The sequence below is a fragment of the Callorhinchus milii genome, unplaced genomic scaffold (genome assembly GCF_018977255.1).
Source record: "Callorhinchus milii isolate IMCB2004 unplaced genomic scaffold, IMCB_Cmil_1.0 Scaffold10, whole genome shotgun sequence".
Taxonomy (NCBI): Eukaryota; Metazoa; Chordata; class Chondrichthyes; order Chimaeriformes; family Callorhinchidae; genus Callorhinchus; species Callorhinchus milii.
Genome location: NW_024704751.1, coordinates 18,930,757 through 18,944,561, shown reverse-complemented (window position 1 = coordinate 18,944,561; position 13,805 = coordinate 18,930,757). Strand labels below are relative to the sequence as shown.

General features: G+C 46.5%; 1 protein-coding gene across 1 annotated transcript in view; it reads right to left on the bottom strand.

Annotated features, from left to right (window-relative positions):
* Positions 1-13,805, bottom strand: part of col16a1 (collagen, type XVI, alpha 1) — a 103,230-nt gene continuing 89,425 nt past the window's right edge. The window contains exons 52-70 of the mRNA XM_042338619.1: positions 12,943-12,987; positions 12,026-12,079; positions 11,399-11,434; positions 10,189-10,251; positions 9,680-9,751; positions 8,775-8,828; positions 8,645-8,689; positions 8,504-8,548; positions 7,951-8,004; positions 7,547-7,600; positions 6,921-6,971; positions 6,238-6,327; positions 5,414-5,449; positions 4,377-4,421; positions 3,478-3,666; positions 2,992-3,058; positions 1,326-1,499; positions 927-1,004; positions 1-216 (exon numbers count right to left, since the gene is read on the bottom strand). Of these exons, the coding sequence (XP_042194553.1) occupies positions 14-216; positions 927-1,004; positions 1,326-1,499; positions 2,992-3,058; positions 3,478-3,666; positions 4,377-4,421; positions 5,414-5,449; positions 6,238-6,327; positions 6,921-6,971; positions 7,547-7,600; positions 7,951-8,004; positions 8,504-8,548; positions 8,645-8,689; positions 8,775-8,828; positions 9,680-9,751; positions 10,189-10,251; positions 11,399-11,434; positions 12,026-12,079; positions 12,943-12,987 (1,455 nt within the window). The 3' untranslated portion in view covers positions 1-13. The remainder of the gene's footprint in view (positions 217-926; positions 1,005-1,325; positions 1,500-2,991; positions 3,059-3,477; positions 3,667-4,376; positions 4,422-5,413; positions 5,450-6,237; positions 6,328-6,920; positions 6,972-7,546; positions 7,601-7,950; positions 8,005-8,503; positions 8,549-8,644; positions 8,690-8,774; positions 8,829-9,679; positions 9,752-10,188; positions 10,252-11,398; positions 11,435-12,025; positions 12,080-12,942; positions 12,988-13,805) is intronic.

Below are 13,805 nucleotides of genomic sequence, written 5' to 3'. Positions count from 1 at the left end.
AAAATAAAATGTCTCATTTGTCCCAGTAAGAAGGTCCTTTTGAATTCTTGGAGTTATAAGGCTCTGGAGCCCTCATAAGGCAATCAGAGGGTAAACAACGACCATCTTTCCCCGTCGATCCTTGATGGCCAAGAGGACCTTGAACGCCAGGAATTCCCTGCTGTCCCGCTGGCCCTGGTGGTCCCATTTTACCATATCCTGGGGGTCCCGGCAACCCTGAAACACAGAGAAAGAAATATAACACCCTGGAATGGTTCATGGAACACTCGCTAATTGTTGAATGTGAGACGGAGATGGATAGCTATTTGTTAGGTCAGCATATTAAGGGATACGGGGCAAGGGCGGGTAATTGGACTTGAGGTACAGATCAGCCATGAGCTTATAGAATGGCAGAACAGGCTCGAGGGGCTGAATGGCCTACTCCTGTTCCTGTTTCTCTGAGACATTGTTCATTTAGTCACTCAATCCACGACTGTTTGTGGGACATTACTGGGCGCAATTGGCTGCCGTGTTTCGCTCATGAAATACACAGTCATTTCACTTTACAATATATCCTGTGAAGATGTTTGAGACGTTTCAATGACGTGATAAGGCGCTTTATCAAATGCAAAGATCATTATCGTTATTATTATTATTTTTATCTCCATCTGCACCTGAAGCCTAGCTAAAGGATATAGCCCCCATCCTCGACTTCAGCCATCATTATTCCCACAACAATAGCGGGCTTCGGCTCAGAGCGCCATTTCGGAATGCTGGATGATTTCCAGGCCTGGCTGTTAAATCCTTAAATCCTGCTTCACCAGCTATCAGCTTCATATTACAAATTTCTTTCACAAATCACTCGAGGCATAGGAGGAGGAAGGACTAGCGAAGAGGACGTCTGAGGAGGCACTGCTCACACCGAACGTCACACCCCCCTCACTCACCTTGAGGCCCAGGGGGCCCCGAGTCTCCCATGTTGCCTATTCCCTGCTGCCCACGTTCACCCTTCACACCAGGTTCACCTGTTTCAAGAAACGTTTCAATCATTAGCATTTCGACTGAACCACGTTCAATTTACAATGTAAGATTCCGGTTCACGAATCCTGTTTTATATAGCACATAATCACAAGGAGGGTTGATGCTCACAGTGTTCTGTCCTCTTAATGCTGAGAAACTGAACTCTTTGTAGAAGATACCGTAGATATGACTTGGATTTTACAGAGATTAATAATAAATTGTCATAATTACTATATTAGTTATATTATACATTATTATATTAATTATTATTATTGATTAATCAATACACTTCACATTCTAATTCTCAGAATATATACCCTCATTACCTTTAGACCCAGGTAACCCTGAACGTCCTTCTCTTCCGATCTGTCCTGGAATTCCAGGCTGTCCTGGTGGCCCGGGGATACCAGGGTTTCCTGGTTTGCCAGGAGTGCCTGGCCTGCCTGAGGTTGTTATCTCTGATGGAGTCTGCATTCGGGATAGGTAGTAAGCCATTCTTTCTGAAGAACATAACACACGGCCATCAGGTAACCCCCAAACTGGCTGTGATATTACACTGAGCACTCACAATTTTCATTACAAGGAAGAACAGGTCTCCCAGTCAGCAACTGGAGATGTTCAGATAGTGTTAAAATGTGTGTGTTTCTGTACTTAGATGGATCTAGTCTTCCATCATAGACTTGGCACAGCGAAAGCACAGTGTTAGAGTTCTCATCCCCAAGTCAGAAAGTTTTGGGTTCAAGTCCCACATCAGGAATTGGAATCACATAGTCTAAGCTGACTCTCCAATGCAGTGCTGGGGGTTGTGTTGCTTTGTCAGAGGTGATGTCTTTCAGATGAGACGTTAAACTGAGGGGTCTGCCTGTTCAGGTGGACATTAAAGATCTCATGGCACTATTCGAAAAGAAAAGGGAGTTTCTCCCGATGTCCTGGCCAACAATCCCCACAATAAAATTAGTCACTCACTCCGTGGCTGTTTGTGGGATATTGTTGTGCTAAACTGGCTGCTACGTGTCACCAACAAAATACACAGTGAAACATTTTACAATATATCCTGTGACGCACTTTGGGACGTCTCAACGATGTGATAAGCCATTATGTCATATGCAACGATTATTATCTATAGTTATTTCCTATTTAAGCATCTTACTAGACTCACATTCACAAGTTCGCAGCTGAGCGTGTCACTGGCTCCCAAACCCTTCTGTAATGGAGGGTCCCTCATGGGGATTAGGGCACAGGTGGTTTTCCACTCCACACCCCTTCTGAGATAAAGAGCTTCACTCTGCTGCTAAGCAGTTTCCTAGAGTAATGCCAAACTGCCAGGCTCAGGTACTGCAGCAATGAACACAGCCCCATCCCTGCCTTTATTGGATTTACCACCTCGAAGCTCAAGCCCAATGAGCCCCTTAACTACCTGAAGGGGCTAGAGAAACAGACTTAAGTTTTTCCACTTGCAATCCCACTCTGATCCTGATCGCATCACTGCTCTGTGCCCAGCAATATTTTAGGTTGGCCCATCGCTTTACGACAGTGGACTAAATGTGGATTACTTTTTCAGCTAATAGTTGATTTGAGGAGAAGAGGGCACAAATTTAAGATTAGAAATAGTAATATGCCTTTGATATAAGCCCTTGAGAAAAAATAAATAAATTGGTCACTTCAATCCACGACACTGTTTGTGGGACATTGCTGTGCTAAACTGGCTGCTAAGTTTCGCCAACAAAATACACAGTGAGAACACTGCTGTGTGCAATTGGCTGCTGCATTTCGCCCACAAATATATAGTCAATTCACTTTACAATATATTCCGTGAAGCGCTTGAGATGTCTAGAAGTTATGAAAAGCGCTTTATCAAATGCAAGGATCAAATGCATGGAACTGTACAGTGTATTTTTGTATTTTGTGGGCAAATGTGCCAGCCGGTCTGTGCCCATCAGTGTCCTCCAAACAAACAATTAAAACAATGGAAGAAATCAATTGTACATTTACCATCAAACACTTTGATAACTTCCTGTCTTATCATCCTCCTGATCTCGTCAAAGTTAATGGACTCAGCCTGTTGGAAAGAAACAAGGAATATTAGGATTCTTTCCAAAATGGACATGCATTGCACGAGTCTAGGCAAGTCTGTGTTTGATTGGAAGTGTGTTTTCAGTTTATTCTTGATTGAATATTTCCTTATTTATGACATAAATCACTGGTTTACAGTATAATTCTAGTCATATGGCTCCGACAGAAGTTGGGATGATTAAGTCTCTTTGGCCTATTTGATCTCATGCTTCCACAATGTCAACCCTACCATCTTCCTGTTATAACATCAAGCTGGTTAGTAAGGATGAGATCAAGTAGGCCAAACCCTCCTTTAATAATGCAACTTCTCTTGTGATCTCATGAGTACCTTCCTTTGTGACATTAAAATGTCTATCATGACAAACCTCTGTGTGGTGTGGAAGTGCTGACAAAATAAATCCTTACCCCTGTTCCTGGCATTCCTTGCACACCAGGTACTCCTGAAGGCCCTGGCAATCCGGGAAGTCCTCTCTCTCCATTAGTACCACGGGGTCCAATTGGCCCCATGGAGCCGCTCTTTCCCGGACCCCCATGCATGCCAGATTTCCCCCTCTCTCCTGGGGAACCCTTATCCCCTGGACTTCCCGGATCTCCCTAAGGAAAAAACATTGGAAGAAAGTATTTAACATCCATTGCCAGCCTGGAGCGGGATTCACCATCAGCATCAAGCGGCACACATAGAAAAAAGCCTTGCAGCAATGTGGTGAGGGCAGCTTTTGGCTGTGTTTCCTCTGTGATATCCCTGACCAGCCGAGTGTTGCCTCTCAACCACTCTCCTACAGCGACACTCTCTGATCAATGCCAAAGGGAACCATGAGGCAAAATCTTACAACCATCCCCTCAGCCCCCAGTTGGGCTATCAAAATAGCTGTGATGTTGAGCAGACAGGGCTTGTACAAGTGAACTGAACCATTGCGAGCTGCACCTATTCACTGGACAATCAGCAATTAACAAGGTATTATTCCTGTTAAAATAACAGTCAGCCAGTGGGAACTCCGCTCCGGGAGATGATCTCGCAGGAGTGACGTTCCCGTGCGCTGGCATAGAGCACTTCCGGTTATTGGAAGGAATCCTGATTTATACGATTCAGATTACTTATCAAGGAATTTTCATTCCTATTAATAACTACATTATAAACAGAGCCTTATAATATCATCAATATGTGCCACAGGATTCATTGTAAATTGTAGCGACTGTATTTATAGGTCAATGTGGCAATCCATTTGCACACAGCCAGCCTGACAGCTAAGGAGTTCTGACAGACCAGAGCTCGGAGGCTGATGTTCTTCACAATGTTCACTTGCCTTGGGTCCAGGTGATCCTGAGTCTCCAGGTTTACCAGACTGCCCCTAAAAACACAAGTCACGGCACCAGTGAGAGTTGTAACAAACAGAGAGCACAGAAAGAACTTACATTTTTTATACTATTTTTCAAAACCACATCCAACTATTCCAAAGCCTCCTATAGAACTCTGTTAAGTTTAGCTACTGTATATTTGTAGACAAATGTTGCAGCCCATTTAGCTCAAGGCAAAGTCCCGAGTGGTCTGAGACACCGCCCCTCATGAAGGGCATGATATACATGCACATTACTGTTGCCCCTCAAATGGTCATGAAGTGAATCTTCATGTGGATTATTGGCCAGACACCAAGAAAAATCATTTTCTTTTTCAAGTGTCATTTGTGTCTTTGACGGGACGGGAGCTCGGTTTAACACCTTGTTCAAAGGACGGCATCTCCGACTATGTCAGCTCTCCTCCCCCCCCTCTGTGCTGGGTCTGTGAGCTCAAGTGAGGCTTGAACTCACCATCTGCTGAACTAGAGTTGAGGACACTATGAAAGTAACGGTCCTGGCGGGTTACGGCGGTGTGTACCTAACAGGCTCTATAACACTTTTCGAAGGTTTCAAATAAGTTAAAGAAAGCACAGCAGCAAATTCCAGAGCTCGGTACAGGACCCAGCGCAGCTTACTGCAACAGGGTGAGTGTCAGAGATAGGTCAGACCGAAGGGATTGGACAAAAGCGGTTGAACGTAGTTACGGAGCCATTTCTCCCACAGCAGATATCGCCTGGGATATCTCCTGGAGTGAAATCCCAGACTGTATCATTTGCCGCATTTTTCTGCCCATTTATTTTAATGTACACACACTGCTGTGCGCCACGATATGTGGATGCGGAGACTTGGCAATGTATAAAGAGCGAGTGCACCTCCATGACAGGAGCTGTGTGCGAGGTCAGGGGGCAGACCCACACCAATGGGGCCACGGCCAATCCCAATTTTACTCAACGCTGATGTTCAACTTCAACCAAATTACGATTGTGTTTCTTGTCATGCATTGTACCTCTTTCCCCACTGGCCCATCATTGCCGGGCTCGCCCTAGAGAAACAGGACACAAAACACACACAAGAATTAGTTCCAGGAAGCAGTCGTGCTGGTGAAAGCCAATATTTCCTCCCAACCTCTCCAACCTGCTCACATTCCACCCACCCTTCCCCATTGCTCAGCTGGCTTGGCATTTCTGTACGTCCCTCACTTCTGCGCTTCACTATCTGTGCCCATACTTTCAGCCACTACCTCTGGAACTCCCTGCATCAATCCCCTCTATCCTGCCCCCTCTTTGCTTATCTCCAGATCCCACTTGAAGACCTTCTCCTTTGACTGTACCTACGGTTACCTCCACTTTCTTACTAGCTCGGCATCAAACTGTTCAACGCTCTGAGACTCCCCTGCACCTCCCAACCCCTCCCGGTGTTGGGAGCTATATAAATGCAAGTAGTAGTTGTTATTGTACCAGCAAATCTCCTGCACCCCAATCTACAATGTAGTGCGAGCCACTTGAACATGATCAGACAATGGTTTTTATTCTTCTCGCCTCTTCCTATCCCCAATCCACCCTCCCCCCAGTTCAATTACAGAAACACAGTTACATAATTCAGGCCATCTCCACCTGACAAGACCTTTGGTTCATACATGTAATCCAGTCCCTTGCTCCTACCTCAGGTCAGGAGATGAGCTGTCACCTATTGCGCTGGATAGATTTCTGAAACTAACTGCTTGATCTTAACCCTCCTCCACTGAGACTGAAACCAACTAAACACAGCAGCCGGTGGCTGCACCTGGAGCAATGACTCAGATTGAGTAGATAGTTGGAGCACATGACCTACCATTGATCCGGAGAGTCCAGGTGGCCCTGGAAGTCCAGCCAAACCTGGCAGCCCTCGCTCTCCCTTTGAGCCACGGTCACCCTTTATTCCCTGCAAGAGATCCAGGCAGTTGCATTAATTAGGCAGTTTGGTTTCCTGTGATCAGCCGGGTGGGTCTCAGATACACGAGAAACCAAACCAGAGTGAGAGCTGTGCTGAGTCAGTGTATAACAGAGAGAGAGGGAGAGAGAGAGCGAGCTCGCTGTGCTGAATCAAGATTCGTCTACAAATCCCTTCGTGCCTTGGCATCTCCCTACCTCTCCGACCTCCTTACTCCCCACGACCTTTCGCCTTGACTCGTCTGGCTTCGGCCTCTCAATTGTTCCACATCCCCTCTGACCCGACATCGGCGGTTGTGCTTTCAGTCACTATGCCCTGAATCTTTGGAATCTCTGCCTCAAGCCCTCCGCCTTTCCCCCTCCCTCCTCTTTTTCAGATCATGGTTCCTCCTTGACCGTGCCTACAGTCACCTTCCCCCTCCCGCTGGCTCAGCGTCAGATTCCGCCACAGTTAAGCTCTCACTGTTAAGCTCTCCCTCTGCGTGAAGGGCGCTATATAAATGCAAGTTACCTTTGTTGAATCACAGTAAATGTTCTGCTAACGACCAAAATGTACCTTCAATGTAAACCGTGTTTGTTACTCACCACACCTGCTGGTCCCGATGGTCCTGCTGGACCTGGATTTCCCGCAGAGCCCTGAGCGTAACACAGACAGTTAGATACAAATCACCACACGTGTAACTCTCACACACCGCGTGTTACTGTGGGTGACACTCTCTGACACACCGCGTGTTACTATGTGTGACACTCTTTCACACGCCGCGTGTTACTGTGCGTAAAGCTCTCTCACACGCCGCGTGTTACTGTGCGTGACGCTCTCTCACACGCCGCGTGTTACTGTGCGTGACACTCTCTCACACACCGCGTGTTACTGTGCGTGACGCTCTCTCACACGCCGCATGTTACTGTGCGTGACGCTCTCTCACACGCCGCGTGTTACTGTGCGTGACGCTCTCTCACACGCCGCGTGTTACTGTGCGTGACGCTCTCTCACACGCCGCATGTTACTGTGCGTGACGCTCTCTCACACGCCGCGTGTTACTGTGCGTGACGCTCTCTCACACGCTGTGTTACTGAGTGTCATACACACACACGAACCACGCAGACACATATCCGGACACAGGCACAGACCCTCACACACATTCACAGATGAAGCACTCTCGCACTAACGCTGATTAAACGCAACATTAAAATGAAAATTGAAAACTCACAATGTGGCCGGGGAGCCCTGGAGGTCCTGCTGGCCCCAGGGGCCCCGGTTCCCCCTGCGGAGGAAGAGAAACAATCACATCAAACCGCTGTCAGCACCAACACCAGCACTGCAGTCTATCCTCCTCTCAAACAGGCCACAGGTCAGGAGCGGAGTGAGGGAGGAGTGGATCGCACACCGGATGCTCTTTAAACTGCGTTTCGGCCATTCTCTTGACGGGAACACAAACTGCCGGTTGACAGCGGGTCACCAAGGGTCAAGGATGAAACACTGGTGTATCAATTCCAGCATTTCCTGATTTATTTCGGATTTCCCGGCTTTGACGGAATTATTTTTATTCTTGCTCTGGCACAGGCTCAGTGGCTCACGGGGAGCAAATACGTGAAATGAACTTTTAATACTTGCCTCAAACCCTGTCCGCCCCTGGCTCCCCGGTGCACCGGGTGGTCCTGGCTCTCCCTGGAATAAACAGAGGCTGAGGTCAAAGCTCTCCCGTGCTCCATGGTCTGCACAGCCTCACAGACAGACAGACAGACAGACAGAGCTCTTAGGATTACACACACACACACACATACAATACACATACAAGCACAAATACAGGCACACACATACCCATTCAAATACATGCACATAAACACAGACACCCAAATACACATACACAGACACATGCATGCACACTCGAATACACATGCACACACACACATGAACGTAAAGAGCCATTAATGGAGTCATACAACATACATACACACACACACACAAACCACACAGACAGGCACATACACAGGCACATACCCTCACACATATACACAGATGAACATGCACATACATACTTACATACACACACACGTACAAGACCATTAATGTAGTCATCACAGCACACACATATACAGACACACAGACATACATCCATACACATGCACACACATATACACATGTACAAGCACAGGGGAATACATACCCGGAGTCCAGGCTGGCCGGTCATTCCATGTTTTCCTTTGAAACCCTTTCAAAATAAAGAAGAGTCAAGTAAACACATGCAGTTCCCCTCTCGCATACTGTGAATGTGACACTGATTAAAGACAAAAAGCTGAAGGCTTACTGGAGGACCACGGAGTCCTGGTAGACCTGGGGGACCAAACTCGCCCTGCAAAAGAAATCAAAGATGGTTCCTACTGCCCCGCTTCACCGTGGAAACCACAGAACACTTGGCGATCAAGTACCAGTCCTACCCGCATCCCAGGCTTTCCGTCTTTCCCTTCAAGACCTTCCATCCCTGGGGGGCCCTGCAGATACAGGAAGGAACATGATAATAATAATAATAATAATCCTCGCATTTGATAATCACGTCACTGTGACATCTTAAAGCGCTTCACAGAATACTGTAAAGTATGTATTTTGTGGGCGAAACATGCAACCTCAATAACTGGAAAAATCATGGAGTCAATGACCAGAAAGAAAGTGGAGGATGACCTACAGAAAAAGAATCTAATGAATGGCAGCCAACATGAGTGCAGAGAGGACAGGTCTTGTCTGATCGGTCTCATGAGCTTTTTTTTGATGAGGTGACAGCTCAGATTGACTGTGGGAACCAATATAATGCAGTATATCTAGACTTCTAAATGGTGTTTGACAAGGTACCAGATGAAAGACTCCTTCACAAACTGTGTTCACTGGGTATCAAGGTCATTAAGCAGGATGTCTATAGTGGGACCCTATCCTATTCCTGATATAATTAATGACCTGACCTGACACTGACTGAGACACATGCGATGTGCAGGTGAAGTGTTTAAGATCAAAGTACCTGAGTGTAGTTCCCCATCAGATGTTTGGAGTTAGGTGGGTTCTTGGCTGGAGATGTGTGTGTATGTGGAGGAGTTGGGGGGAGGAGGGTTGGAGCAGAGAATGGATTCACAGATTTGTGGAATTAGGGCAAAGATCAGGAAAAAATTCACAGATGAAAACCCTGGACTTGTGAGCTGACTCCAGAGACCCGATCTCGAGGTCTCCAGTTTGTATCAGCTCTAACTTTCAAAGTGTCCAAAACGAGCTAAATCTGATCAGAAATGATACCACTAGTCGCTGGCACTATCCATCACCATTATCAGCTTCTAAAGGTACGTAGAGAGGGGCTTACCTGTAATCCAGGCGGCCCGGAACGTCCTGGAGGACCTGTGGGTCCCGTTTCTCCCGGATTTCCCCCAATCCCCTGGAACACAATATTAAACAGCATTACACAATAATATTACACGTTACAACAATAATAAGATTCCTTACATTTTGTATTGCGCCTTTCACATCGGGAGGACATCGCAAAGCACTTCACAGGATACACTGTAAAGTGCAGTAGGGTATTTTGTGCGCAATGCGGCAGCCAATTTGCACACAGCAATGTCCCACAAACAGTCGTGAAACCTAGGACCAATTTTATCTGGGGGATTGCCCTCCCATTTGTGAAAGTTGGGAAGTGATACAACATCTCACCCTGCGGTTGTTTCAAGTGTGTTGACACTCCAGAGTCAGAAGGACATGGAGGCTTCTGTCTCTCAAACACACACACACACACACAACCTCTCTGAAGGTGATTGCATATCTAATTCTATGAGTAGCAGCGGTTTCCACCAACACTGTAAGGAATGAACTCACCTTCTCGCCCGGAGGTCCAGGAGTCCCAGACTGACCAGACTTTCCTGGGAATCCAATCGGTCCCTACAAACACACAGCAGATGAGGTTGAGAGCAGTGCTGATACAGGACAACCTTCATTCTGTTACTGAAACGTGAGTAAACTTAACGATTAGAGAGAAACCTTTGACGAGCCTCTTTGCTGATTTGAGTGACGTTTTTGCTAGTCAGTTTCTGGGTGGTTCTGGTGTCAGAGGGGGGCTGTTTTATACAACTGCCACAACACTTAACTTTACACAGGAGAAGCAAGATATCACTCTCACTGCTGAATCCATAGCTATCCCTCTCTCCTACCAGAGACAAGCAAAAAAACAGCCGATCACAGCTGATCACACCTGGGGAGAGAGGTCTCTCTGACTTCACTCTGTGAAACATCACAGGTTTTAAACTTTTCCTCTAAACTATTGCTCCCATATCCTTCCCAAAACTACGCAAAAGACTTGTTCTGCTTACTGCTCCTAACCAATGTCTTACATCAACACCTCCTCTCTGTTTCCTCTATTCAATGCCCAGCTTCTCATTTCTCTCAAGGATTTTTACAATCTGTGTATCTCGCACAGGCTCCTCACATACCCATCTAGATTCTGGTTAGTCAGGACCTTTTTAAATGTGACTAACCTCAATAATAGTCCTCGAAAAAGTGCGTAAAATGTCAAAATGTATTTCACACAGAATCACTATTAACTGCATCAACTGCGTAGTTTTAGGTGAACACAGCAGACACCTAACTTTGCACACAGCAAAGTCCTACAAACAAAAGTGATACGTATGACCAATTTATGAAGTAAAATAATCTTTGTCTGGAGATTTGTTGGCCAGGACATCAGAAAAATCTCCCTTCTCTAAATGTACTACAGGATCTATACTGCCCAACTGAACGGGTAAATAGAATCCGGATGAATTGAACGTCTCATCCAAAGGACAATATCTCCAATAATTCAGTGCTCCCCAAGCTCTGCCAGTCTAGACTGTGAAGCCAATCCCTGACCTGGGGCTTGAATCCACAAACTTCAGAGATGAGAATGCTACCAACTGAGCTAGGCTGACACTCATGTTATTCAGAAATAAACAACCTGCTAACATCCACTGTTCACATCAAGCAGAGACTGGAAATTGGATTAGAAACAACAGCATTATCACCCCAGCGTCATCCTTCTTTAGATAACACTCACCTGCTGACCAGGAAATCCCGCTTGTCCTTGAAATCCCTGGAAAAGAATATTGGGAGATATTTTACACGGCAGGATCATTTTATTTTGGTCAGCCAAGTGTCTGACACATGCTGGAACCCATCACCACGCGTTGTGAGTATACAAACTTGACTGAGGGTTACACATATATACTCCATCTAGTCATGGAAACCTCCCCGTATCTGGAATGGAATTCACATTCACTCTCTGGAGGGACACATCCTGCTCATCTAATTCTAGACAGTATTAGACGCAAGTTGGCAAAAATCGTTAGGGTAACTGTTGGAGTTTAACCAGCCAAAACTATACAGCGTTGCATTGAGGGTGCTCTCTGCCAAGTTTCCTGCTGCTTGTTCAGATAGTACCAGCCTAGCCTTTAGGGCTTTGGTTTGTAGGGTTAACTGGAGCTAAGTGTGAATAACCCCTGCACCAGTGACTTGTCTATAAAAGAACAATGTGCCAATACATCACAGACCACAATTTTCACCCCCAAATCTGGAGGAAGGAATCTGGAGTGAGGATGGGCAGGATCACGAGTTTGCAGTGAGGTTGGGGAGGGAGGGGGTTAGGTCATGAACAGTTTTAATTACAAATCACAGAAGCACTAACCTGATCTCCCTTCTCCCCCTGAGAACCAGGCAGTCCACGGTCACCTTTGAGTCCCTGTCAAAGCAAGGGTATCACGTGAGAAGGCGTCAGTTTCAGCTGCTTGCATTTGTGTCTATGCAATAAAATCAGGTTATAACTTTCACTTTTGTCGTTATCCCTGTTCAGCTTTGAGGCAGAAATTTGATTGAATCAAAATAGAAAAATGTGGGGCCAGTTTGTGCCGTGTGTAAACCACGAGCATTATCCACCGTATGTATACAAGTGCCAAGAGGCAATCACATGTGCTCTCAATTATTTCATTAGCGTTCAATAAAGGATTGGGTTGTTACTCAACTCTAAGCCTAGGAAATCCTTTTCACGAGTAGTCATGAAGGCAGCTGTAGCCTGTATACACATGAAGGATAACTTCCATCTGGGTCTAGATTTACTCTATTGTCTTACAATTTCAGAGTCCAGATTTTGGCAAGTTTGGCAAATAGGCTTTCCCTTCAGTCCTCCCGGGAACTAGAACTCAGGCCCAGACCCACTCAATCCCTCCCAAAGAAAAAACAGTCATCCATAATCATCGGTACAGACACGATGGGCCAAATGGCCTCCTTCTGTGCTGTCTAATTCTATGATTCTAATTCTAGGTGAGCGTTATTGTGATGTCTTTATCTTGGGGAAGGAGCTCGAGTTTGGAACACTAACTTGCGACACTTATGTACAATCTCTTAAAAGCTGCCTGTCATCCCTTTTCTTTCTGTACTCAGCTTCCGCTCATTTTTTTTACTTCATGGAGTCTGATGCCTTCTGACCTCTAGACAAATGTTGCTCAATTTCCGCTTTTACTTGATAATCTTCGGACACCTGCCTGCAGCTCCCAGCTGTCCCAATCGGCTTGTGTTTGCAGTATACTCAGACTGGTGTGTACTCACCGCTGGTCCAGTTGGGCCCTGGGAACCAGGAGAACCAGGGGGTCCCTGCACACAAGAACAAGATAATAACAATCCTTGTGTTTGACATCACAATCTTACCACGTCACTGAAATGTCTCAAAGCGCTTCACAAAATTTACCTTAGAGCACAACTAATTTGCGACAGCAGTGCCGCACAGACAACAATGAATTGGGCAGCTAAATGTATTTGAATTCTAGAAGGAATTTCGATCGGGGAGGGAAGAAATGTAAACCACATAACACAACAACACAAAATTACATTTGTATAGCGCCTTTCACATCAGGAGGAAGTCCCAAGGCACTGGACAGTCAGAGTTTCGGACCGGAGCTGGGGGTCGGGATTGGGGAGGGTGAAGGCTGGTGGGGGGAAGCAGGGAGATCGAAAGCCTGGTCGAAGAGGAGGGTCTTGAGATGGAGGCAAAGGAGGGGCAAGGCAGAGGGACTGTGGGATGTAGTTCCAGAGGGTGGCGGCAGAATGGCAGAAGGCCCGCCCGCCAATGATGGGGCGGGCAAGGCAGGGGACGTAAAGCAGACCAGAGCCCGCTGAGTGGAGGGAGCAGGCAGGATGGTAGAAGGTTTAGGAGGTCGCAGAGATAGGGGGGAGCAAGATCATGGAGGGCTTTGAAGGTGAGGACCAGGATCTTGAACTGTATTCTCTGTGTGATGGGAAGCCAGTAGAGTTGGGCAAGGATGGGGATGATAGGGTCATGGAGCCTGGTGCGGGAAAGAGCACGGGCTGCGCAATTCTGGATGATCTGTAGGGTGGGAGTTGTTGGGGAGTCGACAAACAAGGAGTTTGTATAGTCAAGCCTTGATGTAATGAATGTTTGTATGAGGGTCTTG